The sequence below is a fragment of the Cryptotermes secundus genome, unplaced genomic scaffold, assembly GCF_002891405.2.
Source record: "Cryptotermes secundus unplaced genomic scaffold, Csec_1.0 scaffold2287, whole genome shotgun sequence".
NCBI classification, from domain to species: domain Eukaryota; kingdom Metazoa; phylum Arthropoda; class Insecta; order Blattodea; family Kalotermitidae; genus Cryptotermes; species Cryptotermes secundus.
In genome coordinates this window covers 45378-71580 of record NW_019728524.1, presented here as the reverse complement: position 1 = coordinate 71580, position 26203 = coordinate 45378, and the positions used below count along the sequence as shown (strand labels likewise).

The following is a 26203-nucleotide window of genomic DNA, read 5'->3' as shown; positions in this document are numbered from 1 at the left end:
GTTTACTGAGCCATTGCCTAGCGACCTCTGCTGTCACACAGACAGCAAGGTGATCTCATAAGACTCCTTTCATTTTTTAAAAATATGAAAAGTACACTAAAAATCTGTCCCTACCAGGAATCAAACCTCGAGCCCACAATCCAGAGCCCCCACAAGCTTGTGTGCTATATAGACTGATGAGCTATCCCTGCAACTGCTCATGAAAAGGACCTTGGATAAGTAGAGTACCTGCCACAGCACTATGAAAGATCATAAAATTCTTTAGAAAATGGATTTAAAGATATCATAATGGGCACATACAAGGTAATAGCCACATCAGAAAATGACATGCATGTCATTCACAGAGCAAATTTCTTCATATTTAGTTCACTTCCAGTGTTCGTTTCGTTAGCCAGCACCTCATTACTGTCAAAGGTTCAACTGAATTAACATATTCTTTGTGAATCTGAGAATTCTTTCAGTCGTAAGTTCATTTCCTATTTTTTCCATTGTCTAATTTCATACGTAACCCTATGCTGTGCTTTGGGGAGTCACATTACTCTGAAAAACGTTAAAATGAACTTTAAAATAAATTTACTTTGCTTATTTCCACTCTATCATTCCATATGGAGTAACGTCAGCAGAAACATTTTCTTATCTCATCAAGTGAATGTCTGAAAACCCTCAAGTTTTTTTTTTCTTCCTGAGCACACTTCTGCCAACCTCTTGTAGAACAAACAAGTTTTATTGTGGCATAAGTTGAGATGAGTTCTCATTTTCACACTCTCCTCATTGAAGAAAACATCTCCAGTCAACATCTTAAACAGTGATTTGCAATGTATTTTAGTCATGGTAGCAGTTTAATTTCATCCATCAGTAGATTTAAGAAGGCTGCAAGATATGGAGGAATATCTTTAATGTTTTCTTGTTTCTACTGTTTGTATTATAAATAGCACACAATAAAGACTGGGGGCATCTAGTAGTGTAGTTCGTTAAGATGCTATGCTACAAGCCATGTCACGGGTTCGATTTGTCACAAGGTCATTGGATTTTTCAATTGACCTAATCCTTCCAGCTGCACTATGGCCCTGGGGTTGACTCAGCCCTAACAGAAATGAGTACCAGTAATCTTTCTGGGAGTAAAGGGTGGCTGGATCGTAAGGCTGAGAGACTCACCACCATCTGTAAGTCGACTGTATAGAAAATGTGGGAGCCTCGACGTTTCACAACCTTATGGGCCTCCACAGCCTGTTACAGTGATAGCTTCATGTTTTACCTTTTACACAATCAAGACTACATCTTAAGATTACTAGAAAAATAACGGAATCCTCTTTAAGAGCATAAAATTACTTCCAAAGTGAAACTACTTTCTACATACAATTATATTAACATAAAGGTTGCATGCTTCCAGGACAGAGCTGTGATCCATGGTAAATGCTTCCACCTCCCCCCATGCAGCCATCAATGGGCAGTGTTCGGCCACGAGTCTTGACTGTGCTGTATTATCAGAATTGACAGAAATAACACATACTTTGTTCTTTTATTCAAGATGACTTATTTCACTGTAAGACAGTGCACATTGACACTACATACATATGGCAGTAATTTTGTGAAGTTTGGCAGGAATTCCTATACTTTGAAATAACTGAAACTACAATTGCCACACTGCAGACTGGTTTAAACACACAGGAATTTTCTTCCATAAAATTGCTTGCTCACGGTATGATTTACTGTGAAAGATGGTTAAGACAAAGTGTAATTCCATATACTGTCAAGAGGTTCTGTCTGACGTCATGAGTCAGATACTCATAACTGCTTGAAATTATGTTCACAAGCCTAGTCTGTTAATGTTTATTTATTCCAAGACAGAATCATATTTCAATGAGAATGTTTGGTTTCATATAATGAATGAGGGATTTCCTCAAAACACAGTTTAGTTCCTAACATGAAGCCAGTACGGCTGGCAGTAGCTGGGCTGCTCGAACAATGTCTACTGGGAAGTTCAATGACACAGAACAAAGTTTATTAGATTCAGTCACAGTACCGTGATGTATTTGTGCTATGCAGGACACCCCCTCCCCCACCAGTGGTGACGTAACAGCCTTGGAGGGCTGTCGCTGCTACGGTTACAGGCCAGTCAACACTGCCCCCCTCCCCCGCGGTGACGTAACAGCACTTCCCACTGTGATGTAACAGGGGACACCACTATAACATGAGGCAACAGGGAACAGTATAAAAAGCCGGCTGAGCAGTATGTGACAATTGTGTGTGATTAGGAGTGACACAGTGTGGATTGTGAAGTCGTCGAGTGCAGCAGAGGTCTAGCAGTCGCTGAGAGCAGTGGATGTAATTGTGATACTGCCGATGGCAGTAACTGTAATTGTGAACTGTGCGAGTGTGAGAGCGAGTGTTCAATAAATTCGCTACATCCAAGAGGGCATGAAGTTATTTGTCGTGTGACATATACCGAACACGTGACAGTACATATTCTGTGGATGATTCATGTTGACATATTGGTGAACAATTATGATAATGAAGAGATGGAGAATGGTATTCATAAGTGTCTGAACTGGAATGTATCAAATTGTAAGTGAAGGAAGGGCTTTCATACTAGTGGATTTTGGCCAAGGAGCAGCAAAGGACAAAGTTTTATTTTTTAAATGTGGAAATACTTTTCAACAGTGAATTGTGGAATTACCAGCAGCCAAGACCAATCCTTATTCAGAACAATACATTCATAAAATGGAAGGGAGATGTGCATTCAAATAAAGATCTTCACAGTGACATTGGAAACCAGTTACGCGGGATGAAAGTTCTGTTTTGCTTTAACATTTCTGTGCCAACAGTAATAATTTAACATATTCTGAGTCCTTCAAAACTACCACACAAACTTTAATTACTACAGTAACGTAAACCATGCACTTATATAATTTGGCAATATTACATTACTTGCTTACACAAACAGATTAAACTATGAATGTTACTGTAATTTTAGCCAAACATACTATAATTTGCACGAATTTAAAGCCAAACTTCCTCACATTATCAAGCCTTTTATTTAAATGAATGATAGTTTAAACCCTTGGTTGCCAAATCCCACCAGTGAACAATCTATTAAAAATGACACACCTTTAAGTTCATGCACTGCAAGACGGAATAAACAAATCATGAACTTAAATCAGTGCAACAGGACGCTAAAATATAACATGACACACCTATTTGAGAGTAAATGCACTTGCAAAGAAAAACCAAGAATATTTTCTTGAAATGACCTTCAAACAACAGCATGTCTGTATCAAATTAAAGTCTGTTCTTTCCTCTAAACATTGGTATGTCACACTTGATGCCACCTAGTGAGAGAAATAATAAACTGATTAATAATATACCAATCACTTCAACTGTGATTGTTTTAATGCAAGAACCCAAGATGATCAAGTCAGTACATGATATGCATAGAGTTAATGGATTACAGTTGTCACAAAGATTATTTCTCTTCATAATGGAATACTGTAACTTCTAATTAAAATAAGATGTAAGTTGCCACATCTCAGTTTAATATAGGTAGTATATCGATACAATTAACCCTTTCAAAGCTGTTAATTCTCCTTTACAAGAGGACTAGTATGCCAACACAAACATCAAAATGCTGAGTACCATTAACTTGGCGAGGTATCCCTCTGATTCAACCATGGCTTATGAACGCCTGCACAAGAAAGAACAAATATATTGCACAGGAACTTAAAGTTAAATATATAAAAAAGGATGGCTAATACATAACTTATAATGTTGTCATACCTCTATGTTAAGCACGGCCATCTAATTATTATACGCCATGAACAGTACATACACCCTGAATAAAATAATGAAAATATAGTATGGCAAAAAATTAATATAGTTACATATAAAAGACGTCAATGTATACAATAAAAATTTTGGGCCTCTTTCAGAAAGCAACCCTTTGAAATCAATGAATTAACAACATATTTATATCAAGTATATTCTATACAAGGCAATTCACTTATTGCAGAATAGCATGGAATCTTAATCGGTTGCATTCTTCAGCTGATAACAATGTATAGCCTTAGAGAAATTAAAATAACAATCTGCGATGATAATGGAATATGGTCATAACACTATACCATGATATTGTTTTAAATGGAAGTTAATAGCCTCATGGAAACAACTAGGCAAGATGGTAAGTAACAATTTCAGATAACCTTACAGATTTCATTGCTTCCATTTTTACCCATTACAGTACAATCACACTAGTTTAAGTTCTTGCTGTATTACTGATATTCTTCAGGATGAAGGCATCAGAAAATGCTACAGAAATAATTAAATCCTTTGTAACTGTAATTGTATAGTAGACTGGAATATGAAACAGTTCTCTTTAAAAGTGATAATGCAACTCAAATTACAGTTCTTTTATGAAACAATTCATTTTATAGACCTTCCAGGCCTGAAAACTAAATAAAATGTTTTCACATCTAGCCTTCAAATGTGATCCAGACTATCAAGTATTCGACAGTCTGCGTGTTATCCTAACACATACCTGTGCATAAGAAATTTTAAGCAGATTATCTTGGTTTGTCAGGTATGACAATAAGCCACCAAAGTATATGATTATCCAAATTTATACATGTTAAATACAATTATACTTAAACAAGATGCAAGTTCTGACTATTTTTCTCTAACAATGTATTTATAGATACGTCCAACTTCAGGTCATGTATCTGTTAGTTTACAGCCTTTAATAGCTAAAAGAAACTGCCTTTGTACAATTTTCTTCAATGTCATGGATTTCCAACCTCATATAAAATTTCTCTTAAATGTGAACTACCTGCTTCAGTAACAGCCTGTAGTTCAGACTACTAAAGCAATTTCAAGTTCGCAACTCTCTATGTTTATGTAACTTACAATATTATGCGGGGAGGGGGGGAAGAAAAGGGGGGGGGAAACAATTTTCATGTGACTAGAAATTTTATCTGTCTTCTCTTTACACACCTTTTATTTGGCTTTCTGAAACTTGTAAACTCTACTGCAAGTTTCATACCTCTAAAACTTAAGAATAAAATTAACTTATAGGCAAGAAGATTTCAAGCTAAATTCACAATATTCTACAAAATGATAAGATTTTGCATTTAAAACATACAGGAGGATCTGACATAAAATTGAGAATGGCAGCTGAAGACAGACTAAAGCCCTCTGCGGTAATAACTCACTTACCCCAACGTAAATATTGTGCACCGCTGACTCTACATTACTTATTCTAAAATAGAAGACTCCTTAGAATTAATTAATCACAAATTTCTACATTTCATTCGATATAAAACCAAAGGTATGACTGCAACCTGAGAGCTCAGAACTACATACAGCCCTTGTTACTTGAGATTCAACTACCAGTACATGAAGCATGAACTCACAGAAGTAACTATGAAGAGTACTACCTTCTGGGATGTGATGCCATGTAGTCTGGTACAAGTGTGCAGGCATTTCAGAGGAATATACTCCCTGCCTCTTCAGGGTTGAAGAACGACTGCTTAGCTTATTCTTCAACCCTGAAGCTAGATGCAGTACAGTACATTACTCTATGACATCAGTGAACTTCCACCAGTCAGTTTGTTAGAATGTTCAGGAAAGAGAACATTTCTTTACAGACAAAAATTCACCATGATCATTTACTGATAAGCAATACAGGCAATTCTTCATACATTAAGGGTAAAGGGCGCTGAAGGTGTTAAAGGAAACAAAAGAAAACCCATCAAAGTGCTGCAGCATCTGAACTTTCCAGATATTACGTTTATGTTTTATGGTGACACAAAGGAATGTACAACTAGTACAAAAAATATGAAATATGTATGTTCCTGCCACTGTAGACCAAACACACTTGGCATCTACCCCCCAAATCCATCACAGACATTTGCTGCACAACTGTAACTGAAAAGTCACCCCCAATATATGCATCAGACATGTGCATGAAAATGTCTGTCTTGGGAAATATATGACATAGCCAACCAGCTCACACTGCAAATACTAAATGTTAACCCAGGTGTCACGCTCTCTTATGACTGGCCCCCTAAGAGCAATGATCATGATACAGCAAATGTGGAACCAACACAAGCTGTAAACTGGGATGATGGAGTATTTATTATTCTTAAATTAAGTTAAAAATGTATTTTGAAATGTATTGCTGCATTATAGTGATGAATCACTGTGTGAATGTTATGTTATTTTTGATGCGAGGTTGTTGATATTTGACATGTCCAATTGTAATTCTCTACAGCTATGGATGAAATAAATAATAATATTAATAATAAATAAGACTATGAAACAGGCAATCCTGGCAGAAAGGAGATATTAACTAACAACAGTAAAGTAACTGCATTTGTTCTGCTCATATCTGTATTACTAGATTCAAATGCAGAAGAAATGTCCTCCCCAACTGCCTTTTGTGGCTGGCCACAAACTCCTAAGCTATTTCAAATTGCAAATTCTGAGACATGGTGGTAAAGACTACAAAACTTGTTGCAAAATTGTAAAAACAATGTGAAAAACAAAAAGACATTCTGAAGTATTTTGATAATCATTTTTAGTGTATAAGATATACTTGCAGTGTCTTAATGGCATTTTATGATATTTAATAACATTTTAAAGTATTAAAGTTACACTTTTAGTGAAAAATATATATATTAGGCATCTTTTTTATCACTGCTGCATTACTGACAGTGTACCTGAATAACAGGAATGATGCCTCAATGCGACAGGATGCTGAAATATAATATTCAAAAATGACATTTACTTCAGCACACCAGTAATTACACACCTTCCCTGCTGCGACACACTGCATCAGTATAATTCTCACTTTTTATGGTAATTTTGGCTGTTTAATAAGTACTGCAGTCTCACATGAACTAAATCAGGCAAATGCATGTGATATGTATTTTTTTCTGTCATCATTTACCTTCCTCAAGGATTACAGAAAGAGCCAACAGGCATAGAGATAAAGACTGTTAAAGGCCTAACATTCAACGTCTTGCAAACTATCAGCATGGGCATGAAGTGGATAAATAATCAGTTATAACAGCCAACAGTGTAGCGCAGCTTAGAACAGGTTAACATGCACAGAATCCTCATCAGTTGTTCCAGATGCAATCCCCAGCAAGATACTGTCTCAATGGCAATTGTATTAACTCTGTTGTACTTCCCAGAATTTATAGTTTCTCTTAACTAAGGTCTCTGAGCTACACTTCCTTACTTGACTAAGAATCTCAAATGGTTCAACACATACTCTGACAGTAATACTTTCTCATTTTACAAGATCCCAATTCAGTGTTCCCACAGTTGGCGAAATCCCATATTTATTGAAAACTCCTTGTGGTCCCAGCTGAAGTGCCATATAAACAATGAATTTTTTCTTTTTATTTAGCAAATTTTGATTCAGTAAATAACCCACATTAACTGTAAGCAATGTTCAATCTTCATGCATCAATTTAGTGTTGTGGTTGAAACAACTGTTATTCACAATTCTCTCTTTGATGCCAGATGTCACTCTCAGCTACAATCTTTGACAAGTGGCATCAATAACATTTTTTCTTCTTTATTGTTAGTTATGGTGTCTATGTAGAGGATGAAGCTTACAATTAGTGAAAAAGTTAGAATTAGTTAGATGTTAACTGTTGCATAACCGTTAAGTGGCATAAGAAAAATAATTCCCCTATAGATTCATTAAATAAGGATTTCAATATATTTCACTTTATCTGTAACAAAGCAAAGCAGGAAGTTTAACACATGATTTATGGCCCATGTTGCTAACAATTATCTACCTGTATACAAGATATTCCACTATGCATGCAGGCAGGAAACCAACTGCTAGTACAGTAAACCCATGCTAATTTGGATTAATCTGGGGATAGAGGTCACATGGATTAACTGATAATCCACATTAATGAAGCAAAAGACAACCCTAAAAAAATTAGAAAATGAATAAACGGAAAGTCAGAAATATAGAAGAAAATAAATAATAAGAATCATTGCAACAATTTATTCCTCTGTCAGAAGCTGAAATCCAGGATCTCCATCCAGCTCAAACCAATCTTGGATATTTTCTTGCATGACTTCAGTCTCTCCAACTGTCCTCAACACAGTTTGAAAGTCCTACTGCTCCTAAATCCCATGTGCATTTTAAAGAATGTACCCAACTGTGAACAGAATTTTTCATTTTCCATATTTCAATCCAGATTATCTGTAACCAGATTAGTGAGGGTTTACTGAATTGAATTGAATTTATTTACATTCTATAAATCCTAAGCAGGTTAGTACCTTCTATAAGACTTCCAGTATCTTCCATATATGATATGAATACATATCTAGTGTCTCTATTTGCCTTCTTTACTAAAAACGTTTTTATTCAGTTCATATCAACTCCAAATTTATTTTGAATGTTACATTTTACAATGTTCTGAGCCTAGTCAATGTATCTGAAAAATACAAAACTTTATTAAAGAGTACAGTGTTACCAAATACTAGCTTGCTTACTCCATGTCATGCATGGAAACATAATGAAGACACACCCAAGGCTACGAGCTGAAGTCACAGGTGAAGTGAAATTCAAACCTTGACAGTATATATTATCATTTCACTCCAGTGACTTGAATCATGACAGATGAGATAAAATGACATGTTGGTAATAAAGGTTTAAAAAGTGCTATAGGCCTCATACAACACCATGCACTAAGTGAAATTTAATCTGTCAATGGCAGAACTCATCGCAAATCACCCTGACCTTCAAATAAGAAATTCATGACACAGTCAAACCAAAATCCCACCCCTTCTCCATTAAGAGTCAATGGGCTTTTATTTCATATATAACAGTCTTCCTATCTCCTGTCAATTTTGTATTTTGTTTCACTCTCCTTTAAGAAAAGGAAATGATACCATACATAAACAGAATCATTGTGCCATCGTTAAAACATTCAGCGGAACTTGAACTTGTGGGACTGTACTGTTAACCTACTTCACATACCCATACAACATAATATTACATTACATTGTGCTGTGTTTCAACTACCTGGCTGAGAAAATATTCATTGTGCTGCTGGAGACTCGCTTGCGCACTAAACGAGCTGCAACTGCAAGCAAATATTTAAATAAAATTACTAGTGCTTCAAATTTCCATCATTACCAATCTATGGTATAAGTCACTATGCAAGAAATTTACTTACTGGTTGTCTCCAAAATCATGCTGACTCAGGCTTCTTATAAATGAGCAAAGATATTTATGTTTACTGTGCACACTATTTAAGCATTATTTATTTAAAATTATTAGTTCTCAACTGATCTGGCATTATTTACTATTTAAAAATACTGTGTGCTGTATGATATTGAATGCATAATGGGTTTCGGAGTGAAAGCCAGAAAGAAAGAGACTACCAGGAAAGACTTACATATAGATGGGAGAATAATTTTAAAGTGGATATGGACAAGTGGGGGGGGGCTCTTGTGAAGATGGTAATGCATTTTTGGATTCTACAGAATGCTGTGAAATAACTGAATATGTGAATGACTGCTGGCTTATTAACAACTCAATTCCACAGAGTTATATATGTATAATATAAACTCCATCGTAAATGTAACAGGATGCTTAAATATAATATAGTCCACAGAGTTAGTCATGTATTGTATGATCAGGCATTTTGGACACAAAAGTCCATCTTCATATCTTTTTATTTACCTTGACAATACATACATATAATAAATACATATCTTTCTTTACTATGCCCATAAGCTTAAAACAAATCTCATTATCTCCTAACCTGCAACAATGGTTTCCTTGGACGGTACAGCTGTATATACTTCATAGAGAGCTAAGCTGTTATAGAGACTGACTATGGGCTGCATAGCCAGTATTTGATTGCAGGCCAGGAAAGAAAATTTTCTCAGCTTCACAATGTCGAGTCTGACTCTGAGGGCCACACAGCCTCCCATACAATGGGTATGGGGACTCTTAGCCCAGAGGTAACATGCTCAGGTCATGAAGCTGACAACTCACCTTCATCTAGTGCCAAGGTCAAGAATAGTGGAGTTATACCTCCACTCTCTTCATCACATGGAGTTTAATTAAGCCCACAGACAACTTTACCTCTACATGGATAATTTCAAATTATGAGGTCTGACAATAAAGTTTGTGAACTTGTCACTGTGTGCTTGCCATAGTAGCAGCGGATAGAAACATCAGTATAGTTTGATGACTTTGGTATATCAGTGTTTCACAGCTGTGTTGTTGTTGATATATGACAGTCTCTTTCTGAGTGGTGTCTATTATCATCTGAGTGTGTTTTCATGTGCCACTGCAAGAATGTTGGAGCTTCTTGTTAAACTTGGCAAGAGTGGAAGCGAAAACAGAGAGATGTTAGTGCAAGTTTAAGCTATGAGGAAAACAGAAGTTTACAAGTGGGTGACACGTTTTTCTGAGAGAAGAGAGAGTTTCACTGCTGAAAAGAGATCAGAATGGCCAGCAAAAAGGAGAATTGAAGAAAACATTGCAAAAGTTCATCAAACTGTGTGTGAAAACGTCAGCTGACTGTCAGGAGCATAGCAGAGCAAGTGAACATTGACAGAGAAACAGTTAGGAAAATCTTAACTGAAGATCTTGACATGAGGAAGGTGTGTACAAAAATTGTCCCAAAGGAGCTCACCAAAGAACACTGTCTGTGAAGGAGATTTTAGCTAGTAAACAAATAACTGTGCTGGAAAACCCTCCCAATTCACTGGATCTAGCCCCCAGTGACTTTTTTCTGTTCCTGAAGATAAAGGAAATATTGAAAGGAAGGCATTATGATAACACTGATGACGTCAAGAGTAATACGATGGCAGCTCTGAACGCCTTCACAAAACCAGTTCTAAATTTGTTTTGAAGGGTGGATTTGGCACTGGCATCAGTGCATAGTTTCCCAAGGGGAGTACTTTGAAGGCAACCGTAGTGATATTCAGCAATGAGGTACGCAGCACTTTTACCACAATGAGTTCGCAAAACTTTACTGTCATACCACATCTATTAGAAAGTAATGTAGCATGCAGTTCATACAATAAAGCAGATGAACTGTAGTACCCTTGCTACTTGAAATTAAAATTAGCTTGAAGTCAAAGTTCGCTTAAATATTAATATGTTCAAAAAATACATGACACTGAACTTGAAACTGGAATGCAATTTTCTTTAATAAGATCCAATTCCACTGTATTTGAACATATAGTTTTGAGAAGTATTATTTCAAATTCTTCTGCCAATGGATTGGAGGAAATGCTAGCAATCTGTAGCCATCTATAAGTCCTTATATGACCCCATTAAATTCCTCTTTCTGGGGAACATCACGGTTCTGTAAAAATTTGTCATTATATAGCTATGCGATGCTAGGTAAACACCCCTCCACATTAGGCTGTGATGTCATGCAACAGTGGTAGCGTGATAGCTATCATATAACTGGTTTCTATGGAGTCCGTGGCTGGGCAATCGCTCAGTAAACACATTCCAACAATATAGGCTGTTTTCTGTGTGGTCAGTGACCCTGCGAGTCGTAGGAGGTGACAAAAAGGGAAGTCTCAAATCTGAGACAGTAAAATATGGTCTCAAATCCCAGGGGGCTCAGACCCCGAGAAAGACTGCACTGGCAAGGGCCAGCAGAATATACAAAAGGCAGACCCGTCCTCTCGTCAGAGAGGGCACCCCACAAAAACAAGACCATAAATGCCAAACAGTAATAAATATCTGGTCATGAGCCCAGATGGGGCTCGACACCAAGACTTACTGACTGACCGACCGTCAGTCGCAATGTGACTTGGACTTGGGAACATTAGTCAGTATTTGGCAGTAGTTCAGAGCGGCAGAAGCAAGTGGAATACCAGGAATACAGAAGGCCACCCTGTGTGGATGTAAAATTTCATGTGTAATATCTGTAGTGATTTGAAGTGACAGTTTCTGTGTGGAGAAATGTTGCTAGGAGATGACTAGTGGAAAACAGAGAATTCCAGTGCGTGTGAAACAATGAACTGAAAGTGTGTAAATCACTAATACCGCTGTATTTAAGTGTAACTAAAGAGAGAGTGTGTAAATAAGTGGTTAATAAAACCAATTACCAATCCAAACGGCGTCTTCGGTAGCCCAAACATGTTACAATATGTAAGATTTGAGGCTTTCACAGTGGTGACTATGAAAAAAGCAGTCTTCTGGGATTTGGGATTTCTTCTCCCCTGAAGATGGAGGAGATATGTTCCTCCGAAACGTCGGTTAACACCACATATACACGGTGCCAAATCCCAGAAGACTGCTTTCTTCATGTTACAATATATTTTAGTATTATCCTACCCTCTATATCTAGGTCTGGCTTCACCAACAAAATATTACATGAATTCCTCCTCTTCCCCATGCATTTAGTAGGTCCTGCCCATCTCACCCCCTTGACTTGTCTATTCCAATTATATCTGGCAAACAGTACAAGTTACAAAGCTCCTCATTCTGCTATTTTCTCAAGCCTCCTACCACTTCATCCCTTTTTAGTTCAAACTTTCTCCTTAGCACCCTGTTCTCTTATATTTTCAGTTTATATTCTTCCCAATTTTCAAACCCTTAAAAAAGTTTCACACATCTTTTGACATTAACAAATCACTCTGATAAGCCAAGTATTCTATAATACTAACCTGAATATGGGCATTAATTTGATAATCTCATATATACAAATTGTGATTTAACACTGAAAATACCTTACAGGTACACCATATTTATCTTTTCCTTTACCTCCTGAATTTCCCACCATTCTGACAAAATTCTGTACAGAACACCTTTATTAAATGATGGTAATAAAACATGAGTAAGGGATATCATGACCAATTAGAAATACAATTTTATATTAAAGGCCATGCCATGGCTCAGGTGGTTAGTTGTTGGCTTCCCACCTTCATAGTCCAGGTTCGATACCAGGTCAGGTCATGTGGGATTTTTTGTGAACAAAGTGGCTCTGGGCAATGTAGTCTTCCAGTACTTCACTTTTAACTCCCAATTCTCATGTCAACTGCTCCACATTCATCATCAAACATGATCCAGGGTTGGTACAATAGGTCAAACAATGGCTGACGTACCAAGTGGACTCAGTTTCACCCCACCCCAAGAAAAAGAGAGAGAGAGTAATTTGTTCAAATTTTCAAACTTCTAATAGATATAAAAACAAACATATTTCAGATAAACGTTGAAACATTTAACTGGGAATATTCTGTTATGACAATCCATCTGTGGAACTTCACATAAGCAAACAACTTTGCACTCTTGGTACTTACTAGAACTATCCTGCGGAGTAAGCGGGCGCTCCAACACACTGTCTATAGCCTGTATCCATTCATCCCGATCCTCATCACTAGCAGCAGACAGATTGTATGAGCGCTCAGGTGTGCGAAGAGTAAAAGAAAAACCCTGATCCCTTGTTCCAGGTGGAACACCGACCCTAACACTGTACCCATCCAATACGTGCCCCAGAAATATCTCTCCTTTTGGGTGAGCATCCTGTAACATATAATTTTTAACAATAAAAGTCAAGAAAGAACAAGACAGAAGCCATAAAACTAAGAGCATATTTCGTGATTAAGAAACCAAAACTAATCGGATACAAAACCAGGATAATGTCACATTTCAGGTTCTCATGGAGGGGACTTTGAAGTACAGTCTTCTGGACTGAAGCACCATTTGTAGTTCTGAGACAGTCCAAAGTTTCAGAACTCCAGGCTCTCTGAACTACATGGCATTACAAGCCCAAAAATGTAATCTTCATGGATAATTTTACATCAGCAACCGCTAAGAGGAGAGAGGTATGGGGGAAAATAAGAAATTTAAACACTGTATGGCAACAATGTTATAGAATAGGCATGAGCATGAAATTTCCTGTCATAATAGAATAAAATACCTCACATTAAGAAAGGATTAATTTAGATACCATCTGTTTAAGTTCTATGAAATATGAAAAATGCATGCAAACTATGGATCCAGCCAAACCAACATTCTCCACAGTTGTTGAGAGAATACTGTAACATGATGCCTGAAAGACAACAGCAGAGGAAGAAAAGACAGCTGTTGCCAGCCAATGGCATGATAAACACATTTCCACAGCAATAAATACACCTGCAACAATAATAGAACTACAGGAAGTGGTGGTGGTTCATGCCAAGCCTATATAACAAGGACCAATAGGACCAGTTAGCTGTGAGTCCCAAAACCAAGAACAAGTGTGCTGGTCTACACTATGATATAAGTCAGATGTCACAATCGATGGTTGGCTGTGAGTAGAGAAGCTGAGAAATTTCCATTGTTAGAAGTCATTACCAAGTAATGACTGGTTGAGACAGACCAATCTGAAAAGTCTTAGTGTGTGTTACAGTGATTTGCAGAGTTTGCAGATTAATGAAAGTGTTATAGTTATTTGTATTATGAGTTATGAATACTCAATAAATCCAATCATCAGTACAAATCCCATGTCTAATCACTAACACATGTCAATATTCTTGCTGTTAAACAAGATCACAGTTTAGATTGGCTTTCTAAAGAGTGAGCTGAAACAGGCACCAGTACCTCAGAAAACATTACAGATCTAAAAGACACTAATGGCACTTAACAGATCTACAAATCAGTACGAGTTTACAATTCCCCAATGCAGTTCATATCTCAAATACAGTGAAATCTCACCAATTCAGAAATCACAATAATTTGAACAATGCTTTTATTTTGCATGTTTCTTGGAGAATTTCAAGCTGACCTGAATGATGTTCATGACTGGCTTAATAAGGTTGAGAAGAAGAAACATGTACAAAGTTCAGATTTTCAGAAGTGAAACAAAAATTGGGCTCCATTAGCAGTTTTGTGGACTGTAACCCATAATACAACAAATCAGTTACTTGTGTTGGAAATGAGGCAAGATGTAGGCAAAGCACAGTACAAAAGTGGAAGACAAACCAAAATAAGTTCATATTTGAAACATGGATTCAACAATACTATGAAGGGGGACCCAAAAATAACCGGAAACGACCTGCTGCACACGCATGCTTTGGAGTTACGAGTTGTGCTGCTAGGTGGTGTTAGCTGGGGGTCTCCCGCGACTGTTAGTGAGCTGGCGTCAGTCTGAGTTAAGTGGTTTGTCTGTGGTGCTCTGTTGTGTGCGTTCCTGTTTCAACCCTTTGGCGATTAGTGAGATGGCCGACCAGAAGGAACAAAGAGTGTGCAGGAAATTTTGCTTTCTGTTAGGGAAAACTGCACTTCACTCTTCAAGTCGCGGCAAACATTCACGCGGTTTTCTCTTTGGTCATCTCTGGGCAAGCGAGGAACAAATTTTGCAGACACCCGTCTCATGTGCAAACCTTCGGTTAAAATTCGCTGGACCGTGCTCCATGAGATGTTCGTTTCCTCAGAAAGTTGGTCAATGGTCTTTCGATGATCTTCATCAATTTCACGCACACTCTTTGTTCCTTCTGGTTGGGCATCTCACTAATCACCAAAGGGATGAAACAGGAACGCACACAACAGAGCACCACAGACAAACCACTTAACTCAGACTAACGCCAGCTCACTAACAGTCGCGGGAGACCCCCAGCTAACACCACCTAGCAGCACAACTCATAACTACAAAGCATGCGCGCGCAACAGGTCATTTCCGGTTATTTTTGGGTCCCCCCTCATAAGTACGTAGGCTACATAAAATGTTTTTAAGGCTGAAGTCAAGATTTATACTTTTATATTTTATGATAAGGTAAGAGGTAAAAAAGGTAAAGTTTCCCCTTGCGCTTAACTAATTAAGTGCTCAACTTCACGCCTCGGCGGCTTAAACACCAGGGAAATTAGAGTTACATAAGAAACTGAAAACAAGATGGGCTCAAACTGAATTTCAAATCAGAAAGATCATATGTTCCTCACTGCAGTGCAACATCATTTCAGGGAAATGAGTTTGTTTCTCACCAAAGGATCATCGTGATACATGAGTTTCCGATTGTCCATGGTGAACCATCTTTTCTTGTATGCATCTGAACTACGTGGTCCCGTCTTATACAGCCAACCTTCACGAATGAAGTCTCTCGTCAAATGTCCAACCAACTATTGCATAAAAAATAAATTAATCAATATATAATAATTCATGTTGCAATAATGGAAAATTGTTAATATGAAACATGATTACACAATGCATATCTCAGTACTGGATTTGGAGAAGTTTCCAATTAAAATAATACTTGAAATGTGTTTAGTTTCATGCATGCTTATATAATCGCAAGATATTACAAAATTATGCACTTGCAACAATATGACTCCCTGGCTTCATCCGTCTAATGTTTAGAAGGCAAAGTAAATACATAATACTAATTCAGTTACAAAGATTAATACATTTATACAATTATTGACTTTATGGACATTAGTCATCATCCTGCCTTTATTTAAAACAACATTTTGGAGACAGAATTCTGCCTCTGTCCTCAGGTAAGAGGCCTACTCAGTTGGGCTAGTCCCCACCTCCAGACACCAGAACCAACACAAAGTGGCATATATAAACCAAACACAACATAATCTATCTGCAGGAGTTAAGACACACATTTCCAAATGTCACATACATGAGGCCTTGCACATATCGTCACGCATAATGTAAAGGACAGAGGAAGAGTCCAATTTCTGAATCGCTATTTGAAACAGGAAGTTCTGGGAACTACTAATCGCCTACTTTGATTTAATATGACATGAACTGCAAAGAAAATGACATTCCAATAATTCTTCTATTTTTGTGTGTGTGCGTTGCCATCGGAATGTGTTTACTGAGCCACTGTTTAACAACTGTGCCATTGCCTAGCAATGATAGAGGGGATATATATATACAGACATACAAGGAAAGTATGCCACCAACAGAGGAACTGTTGGAGGCAGTGTTCTCTGCAGTCTGACCCAGAGTTATACATAAAGGAAAACTGTATGTTCAGGAGTTAGGTGAAAGTGAGAGCCAGCAGTCCCTCCACAAGAGAGGGGAGAAATGACCAATAATAGTCAGACCCCTCTTCTTGTTGAAGAGGAAGCCAATTTCAAAACATGCAAAAGTCTGGAAAGAACAAAAATATGGTTATTGGTCCCAATGGTGGCCAAAACCAAGATGAGCTGTGTTGGTGAGGGCCAGCAACAATTCATTGGACTGGACTGGATTCAGGATCCCCCATACACAGACACACAGACAGCAAGGTGATCTCATAAGCCTCCTTTTATTTTTTCAAAATAAGGAATTTGGCTAATAAAAAAAAGGACAGTGGCTAATGTCTAAGAAGTCAATAACTATATTAATGATCATGAACTCATAAATCTTATTTACTAGTATACGTGTTTGCAAAAAATTAATCTCAGCCTGATTCCAACAAAAACTCTGTCAGGTGTGCCACACACCAAAGGGACAGTAACAAATTGCTATCAAGCACTGGGAGAAAGAAAACAGGCAGAGGAGAATTAAAAACTTTCCCCAGTGTCCTTTTCTCCCTGAAAATGTGATAAATACCACTTTGGGGTTGACCACAAGCCTCCAGGTGAGAATCCTGCATCCAAAATAACATACTGTCCACTAGCCAGAAGAGCTCCGTTTCAGTGTACAAGGGAGTTACTCTGAAGCGTTAAGCTAGTAGCTATAGATTGGCATACTGAATGAGTTCAAGCACTATACTATTAGGCAAACAGATATTTGTCATATTTTTTTTGTTTCCTGCTCCAAGCCAATAGGAAGTGACTCATGCCTGGCTGCATAAGAACTCTTCTCCTCCGTAATAAACAGCATAACAGTACTTTTAACAGACTGACTGCCAGTTTTCAAAGCAATTTTAAATAACTGTTTACATCCCTTGAGATACATACACACTTTATATACTACACAAGAGAAAGGGTAAAAATGATAAGGAAAACCTGATCAACATGCTGGACCCCAAGTAGCGACGAAGTTGTACTGAATGACAGATAATCATGGGATTCTGAGAAAACCTGCCAAAACAGCTTGTCCGTATAGGTAAACATTTGTCTGATAAACTTCCTATCCAGAATGGTCTAAAACAAGGAGATGCTTCATCGCCACTCCTTTTCAAGTTTGCTTTAGAATATGCCATTAGGAAGGTCCAGGAAAACCAGGTGGGGCTGAAATTAAATGGGACACATCAGCTGTTGGTCTATGCTGATATGAATCTACTGAGCGATAATGTAGATACCATAAAGAAAAACAAACAAACTTTAATTTATGCAAGTAAGGAGGCTGGTCTAGAAGTAAACTCAGGGAAAACTGAGTATATATTGCTGTCTGTCTCGTAACCAAAATGCAGGGCAAAATCATGATATAAAGATAGGAAACAGATGTTTTGAAAATGTGGCACAGTTCAGATATTTGGGAATAACGATAACAAATCAAAACCTGATTGAGGAGGAAATTAAGAGGATATTGAACTCGGGTAATGCTTGCTACCATTCAGTTAAGAACCTTTTGTCTTCTCGTCTGCTGTCCAAAAAATAAAAATTAGAATATACAAAACTATAATTTTGCCTGTGGTTCCATATGGGTGTGAAACTTGGTCTCTGACATTAAGGGAGGAACACAGACTGAGGGTGTTTGAGAATAGGATGTTGAGGACAATATTTGGACCAAAGAGGGATGAAGTGACAGGAGGTTGGAGAAAACTGCATAATGAGGAGCTTCATAATGTGTACTCTTCTCCAAGCATAATTAGAATGATCAAGTCAAGGAGAATGAGATTGGCAGGGCATGTAGCATGAATTGGGGGAGACAAGGAATGCATATAGGATATTGGTGGGAAAGCCAGAAGAAAAGAGACCACTGGGAAGACCAAGGTATAAGTGGGCGGACAATATTAAAATGGATATTCGAGAGATAGGATGGGATGGTATGGATTGGATTGATCTGGCTCAGGATAGGGCTCTTGTGAACACAGTAATGAACCTTCGGGTTCCATAAAATGCTGGGAAATTCTTGAGTAGCTGCAGAATTGGCTTCTCCTGAAGAAGGGCTCAGCTCCATAAGTAAGTAAGTGTATGAATTGTATTCTTAGTATCATGCCATGAATATTTTAAATGTGAATCAGGTTACCAAAGCACCATAAAATCAAGTTCAGCAAGTTATGACATTAAGGTACTTAACCAAAGCATACAACATATATGTGCAATACAGCCATACCTCAGATTCATTTGCAGCTGGATATGCAACTTGAAGTCTGTGAAGTTTAGCACATCGAATAGCCATATACCAATTAACAATAACTGCAGGATCATCATGATAAACATATATATGCCTAGTAGAACCATCTTTAATAAATGTAAGCTGAAGGGAATTTAAATTTCCAGTCTTCTGAGGTGCAAATGCAACATTTAATTCTGACAGCCTTAAAACTGCCTTTGGATCCTTCTTCTGTCGGAAGAAAAAACACAAACTATGTCATGCCTGTCTTATGTACATTTTGAATATATCAAGGAGAATGAGCTGGGAAGGACACACAGCACACATGGGACAAAAATGAAATGCATACAAAATTTTGGTAGGAAAACCTGAGGCAAGGAGACCATTCTGAAGATGTAGGCAAATATGTGATAATAATAAAATGGATCTTAAAAATGTAGGACAGGAGGGTATGAAATAAATTCATCTGGATCAGGGTAGGAACAAGTGGTGGGCTCTTGTGAAATATGTAATGAACTTCTGGGTTCCATAAAATGGGCTCAGTTCCACAGAGTTAGTTTTATTCTGGATATGGAAACATTACTATTTAAAAATTTAGATTAGACTGTCAACAACAGAGCCTACATTCCTAGCCACAATATGCTCCTAGTCTTGCAATACTAGCTGACCTGTGAAGATGATAAGCAATGTACATTCTACTATGTATACAACATATGGATTCTTTAGTGAAATTCATTTTTATTTTGCTTATGTTCTATTAGTAGATGCCATGTTTACTGGGGAACAATTTCACTGTTGTGCAAAGTATAAATTCTTACTACTTATTTGAAGAATGACAGAAAAATCCTTAAAGTAATTCACTACAAAGTCACTGGGTATCATGGTGATCTTAGTCACTAATACAAATAATAGTGTGCTCTGAATGTGCAACAAATTTTGGGCTGCTGTGACAATCAACAATAAATTATTAATACTACTCTGAAAGAGAAAGGTCAACACATGCGCACACAAATTGGAGAATAGATAATAAAGACCCTATCAACATTCCAAACACAAGAATGCAAACAAGTGACATTTTAATGATTTAACTTCATTTTAAAAGAAAAGATCTGCAAATATGAATTCCAGAACTCAGTATGCATTTCATTTAATTCTCCTTTCATAAATCCTGTCGAGAATACATTCTCATGCTGATGTGGAGATTGTCCTTGTTACAGTCACAACTGTACATTAATTATATAATAAATTGAAATAAAGACTAGTATACAGTAATATAAAAATTGTCACAAAGTTAGTAGAAAGTCCATCAAGTGTAACAATTTGTAGGTCCCTTTTTTATTATTTCTGCCTTACATGTTTCGGTTTGACACAACCATCATCAGAGGCACTTGCTACAATTATGGAAACACTGTCGCTTTTTTGATGTTCACAATTATGTTTGTCGTGTGGACGCTGCTACGATATGGACCAAAATGAAACAATTCAAAACAATTCAAAATAAAAATTGTGTATATCTAAAATAAGCATCTAAAAACCAGAATACAGACTGACAACCTTGTCTTCTTTTAATTGTAAAGCAAGACAACTACTCACACCTTAAAAAGATTTATAACCAAAATATTCCTGTAAAGAATGCTTTGCAGTACAGCCTGAAGAATACAGTTTACATGAATTACAATTCAACGCACATACCTCTTTCACATGGTATTTTAATGTGTCATCAGCTTCAGATAAAACAAATTTACGGGGATGATAACGGCTGTCCTCTTTACCTCTCTTCATAAGGAACCCTTCCATGTATCCTGATACATAACCCTGACGTTCAGGATGACAAAATTCCTCACGCTGATACTTTGCTCGAATCCACTGCTCAACCAGAACCCTGGATTGATGAAAAATACATTACTGCAGTGCTAGGCAAAACAATGCAAATGAATTAAACTTGAATGATTTCATAGCATTCTATGCATTATTAAGGTTATTTCCTGCAAATGACCATCTACACTTAACACAACAAATTCTGTCAAATTTCATTAGCAGATGTGCTTTGACTTGTCCACCTTCAGCAAAAAAGAAGATGGATAAGAGGACAGAGTGCATTTCCTAATGAAATTTAACAGTATTTATTGTAGTAAGGATAAGTGGCCATTCACAAGAATTTACCTTGGTCACTGAGTTACATAAAATAGAAACTTTATATTTTCCATACCTCCACACTGTCAGTAAATAGTGCCTATGCTCACAGTGAGGCTGAAAGCCTGCCAGAAATCATTCGCGGGATCCAGACAAAGAGACGCAAGTGTCTACATCAACTCTTTCTGCTCATGTTCAGAACCACAGCACAATCAATATGCAGTCTACACAACAATATTCTGTATTTAAATCATAGTAGACAGTGTCATATCAACATATGATTTTACTGACGCAACATTTTTCTACCCTTACCCTGGGTCATCATCAGGCATACAATGGTACCAGGCTCAGTTGTTGAATTGCATTTAACAAATTACATCTAATTCTTCAATAAGGATCCTTATTGTGTACTTGAGTGTTTGAAATGAATAAACTGAGTCTTTCTGTTAAAATTTTTGAATATTCAGATAATAAAAATTAGAGACTAAAGATTAAAACATAAAAATTAAAATTGTACTAAAATATTGTAGCAACAACACCAACACAGGGAGCAGCCCATACACATATCAACGTAAGAAAATCTAATATACATCACTCCAAATAAACAACCTGTTGGGTGACATACAGAATAACTAGCATAAGCTCCACAAGATAGCAGGTCAAGACCACACGACCTAACTCATGTGAGAAGATCCCGATACACAGGCGCCCCACACTGCAGTCACTTCTACTTCTAGAAAATCATGTTAACATGTAACAGTCACAAAGTTTTAAAGAGATTTATTGCAAAATACTTCATTTCCATTTACTACAATTTTAATTTTTATGTTTTAATTTTTAGTCTCTAATTTTTATTATCTGAATATTTAAACATTTTAACTGAAAGACTCAATTTATGCATTTAGAAACACTCAAGTGCACAATAAGAATCCTTACTGAAGAATTAGATGAAATTCAACAACTGAGCCTGGTATCATTGTATGCCTGATGATGACCCAGTATAAGGGTTGAAACATGTTGCGTCAATAAAAACCTATGTTGATATGATAGTGTCTACTTTGTTTTAAATACAGAATATGCTTGTGTAGACTGAATACTTTTGTGTACCTTGCACAAATATTTTACTTTCACATATGTAAAACCCAAAGCTGTTTACATACAAGATACTACTTATTCCAAATTCTTGACCTGCAATTCTAGATGTGGCTTATACATATACATATACAGTAAATACAGTTTGTTGAAGATAAAGAAAATATGAAAAATACAATAAGAAACATTTATATTATTTCAAATAANTTTCTTCATTGTCATCGCCGTGAAAACCTCAAAACTTACAAGTTTTTGTAGCTTCTCTGGAATCCATTCCAGTAGAATAAGATTAGAGTTACAGAGCAAGGAGCAGCTTCAGCACCACAATTTACCCTTTCTTGAAACAAGCACTCTTGAAACAATTATTAGAAAAATACATTTAGAAATTGTATACTTCATGGAATACACCCTGCAATTATAATAATCAGTTTATAGTTTGCTCTGTTCATTCCTCTATCCACAACCAGTATTCAGTTATCAGTGGTCCTTAAATACTACAGAAGTAAATGCAAAAAAGAAGTACACAGAGACAACAAGGCAATAAGTAAATGCTATGACAATCTCCACTCACTGTGGGTCATCTTCAACAGGCTTTCGGTAGCATGGAGGCACTCTCTCTTCGTATCTGAGACGGGCTGCATTGTTGCCAACCTCTTTCATGCGTTCTAACTGACTATCTTCCCATCGATCAAGCTTCAAATGTTTTACTTTTGAGATGTGAGCTCCCATACTTCGATGAACCCCTGCACATCGTGTGCATACAAATATACCTATATTGTAAGAGGCCCATTCTGGATCTGTAAAACAAGCAAAATCATGTCCTTTCTAATGACCTTTATTGGTCAGAATGTGATGAATAAACAACCTGTACTTAATTTCTTCTTCTTCTTCATATTAAAAGCATGTGACAGCTTCATATCATACATTAATACTGGACTTTCATGTCTCCATGTTTTAATACAGTGGGTCAAGTACCAATGAATGTACAGAATGATTCTAAATTACTGTCAGAGTCTTAGTGGCCTATAACTTTCAAACTGGAAAGACCAAAATAAAATGCTTACGAAATATGAATGTGTAATTCAAAAAGTTTTATTATCTATAGAATCAACTTTCTGAGTTACAATTTCACATTCTCTTAGGCAGTTTTATTTTGCTGCTTCCGGTTTGAAAATTATAGGCCATGGAAACCCCGACAATAATTTAGAATCGCAGTGTACACTTAAAAATTACAATGAAATTGCCCTATCACCAAGATGGCACGAAGAACAATTGAGGGAATTACACTGACTGCTGGGGACACAGAGAAATTGGAATACAGAAGGGCAAAATTACAAAATCTGCTTTACTAGCTTTCACTGTTTCTTTCTATGACAACATGTAAATTGCTACCTCTCCTGTATGACCATCTGGTCGGTAAGTACTGAGCATTCCTCTTCCCACACACTTACTTACTTACTTACGGAGCCTTTCTTAAGAAGTCAAATCTGCACCTACTCAAGAATTTCCCAGCATTTTATGGAATCCAAAGGTTCATTACCGTGTTCACAAGAGCCCTCCACTAGTCCCTATCCTGAGCGAGATCAATCCAATCCATACCATCCAATCCAGTCTCTCTAAGAGTCATTTTAATATTGTCCACCCACCTACACCTTGGTCTTCACAGTGGTCTCTTTCCTTCTGGCTTTCCCACCAATACTCTATATGCATTCCTCATATCCCCCATTTGTGCTACATGCCCTGCCCACCTCATCCTCCTTGACTTGATGATTCTAATTATACTTGGAGAAGAGTACAAGTTATGAAGCTCCTCATCATGCAGTTTTCTCCAACCTCCTGTCACTTCATCCCTCTTCGTTCCAAATATTCTTAACATCCTGTTCTCAAACACTCTCAGTCCATGTTCCTCCCTTAATGTCAGAGACCAAGTTTCACACCCATACAGACCCACAGGCAAAATTGTAGTTTTGTATAATAAGTATAATTAACATGGGAATTAAAACACATAACAGTTTGCCCCTTGAATAAAAAAAGAATAGAAAATTTTAAAGTTTTTAAAAATAAATTAAAAATTTGTTTACTACAACACTTTTTATTCTCTTCAGGAGTTTTTAGTGACAATGATGGGCAGTAGTTTACTGGCTTGGATTGGTTTTGATGTGGTATGGATCAATACAGACGGTATAAGTGTATGCGTTGCTTTATATTGGACTGTAGGGGGTTGTCATCCGAGTTGCTAAGCTTCAGCTGGGGGACAATGATCCTAAGATGACTGTATTGTTCTTAGTCTTGTGCATCATTTTGTACATTTTTAAGATTTGTTGACTTGTAGTGTTTTAGATGGCTTAAACTGACTTGCCCAATTGTACTTGTGTAACAGTTCATGGATGTAAATAAATTCTGAATTATGAATGAAGTCATATTAAATAAATGACACAACTAGAAATCTGACACGAATTATTCATGTTCACCTGAGGATGACCCAGGTAAGGGTCGAAACATGCAGCAAAGTTATCGACAGCAAAATAAAGCAGATGTTGACATGATAGTGTCTATCTTGTTTATTTGCTTAAGCTTATTGTTGTGTAGACTGCCTCAAATCATAACCTTTTAGTGAATTACAGACAACAGGATGTATACCATAAAGAAGAAATATGAATGCCTCAAGTGTCAGAAAAGCAAAGCTTGTATGTAACATCCAGAGTGGCATATATGAGTGAACAAATAAATAAAATTATTTTTGAAGTATGCCATCTTCTGGAATGTGGCACTGTGTAGATATTGTGTGCATTTCAGAAGAACGTACTGCCTCCATCTTCACATTTCTCTGACATGTCAGTTTACACAATATCTACATGGTACCACATCCCAGATGATGACATTCTTCACAGATGCTGCTGTGAAAACCTCAAATCTTACAAAATTATTTTTATTTGCATTTTTAATACTATGACCTCTCTGAAGCCATAAGTATGTGCATTGTTTAATATGTGCTGTGGAAACATGGAAAGGTTGGTATGATGGCTGTATAACCTTAAAATTTTACTGACGGGAGACATAAGAAGATAAAAAGCAAGTCATCTACAACTTTTGATAGTAGGAACATTAATTTTCACCATGCACTACGAAAGCAATTTCAACTCATGCAAGGGCACAAGAACTGGCCCCTAAGCTAATAAATTTACCACACTTTTTAATGTAAACACAGTGCCTTTCAAAATTTATATTTTATAATTTTCCATCATAATGTAAATTTGAATTACACCTTCATCTTCAATGTAGACTGCTGCCATAAAAATGTGCATATGGGTAAATGAGTTCATAGTATGTATCATCTTTGTTCCTTCACATTCTTCTGATAAATTACAGAATGGACTACGGCTTTACAATCCTCTTCCATCCTACATACCCCATACCTAATGTTGGTTGAGAACCATTATAATAATGAAAAGTAGCACTCATGAACACCGCACAATGTACTAAACGCAGATGAATTCAGTAACAGATTTAATTACAATAAATTAATATAACGACCAATACATGTCATGTCCAACAAGTCACAAGAAACTAATACTGATGTCAAATGTTAATGCCCCTAATGTCCCCCCTTACAGCTTTTGTAAATACGTGGCTTCTATCTGTTACATGATTGTAGGACAACTTAAAAATGCTTAAAATATCTTACTTTTGCTCCCACAATCAGCACACACATTATTTCCAGGTCTCTTTAGCAGCTCCATCAACTGCTTTTCGTTTCTGTCCGCCATTATTGGAACCATGGA

At 36.9% G+C, this 26203-nt stretch overlaps 1 protein-coding gene across 1 annotated transcript; it reads right to left on the bottom strand.

Annotated features, from left to right (window-relative positions):
* Positions 1–3353: 3353 nt before the first annotated feature.
* Positions 3354–26203, bottom strand: LOC111865285 (arf-GAP with dual PH domain-containing protein 1). The gene is made up of 7 exons (XM_033751764.1): positions 26107–26203; positions 22993–23218; positions 20889–21078; positions 19197–19427; positions 15962–16096; positions 13303–13525; positions 3354–9107 (listed from the first exon to the last, which is right to left on the bottom strand). Exons 1-7 carry the CDS (start codon positions 26198–26200, stop codon positions 9043–9045), a joined length of 1164 nt encoding a protein of 387 aa, XP_033607655.1. The 5' UTR covers positions 26201–26203; the 3' UTR covers positions 3354–9042.

What these genes read in the sequence shown, in the direction of transcription:
- LOC111865285 (XM_033751764.1), bottom strand. Translation starts at nt 26,200, where the DNA reads ATGGTTCCAATAATGGCGGACAGAAACGAAAAGCAGTTGATGGAGCTG. An exon ending in CAGCTGCAAATGAATCTGAG is followed by an intron (nt 16,097 to 19,196) that starts GTATGGCTGTAT and finishes TTTATGCAATAG; the next exon opens with TTGGTTGGACATTTGACGAG. An exon ending in TGTATCACGATGATCCTTTG is followed by an intron (nt 13,526 to 15,961) that starts GTGAGAAACAAA and finishes TATATGTTACAG; the next exon opens with GATGCTCACCCAAAAGGAGA.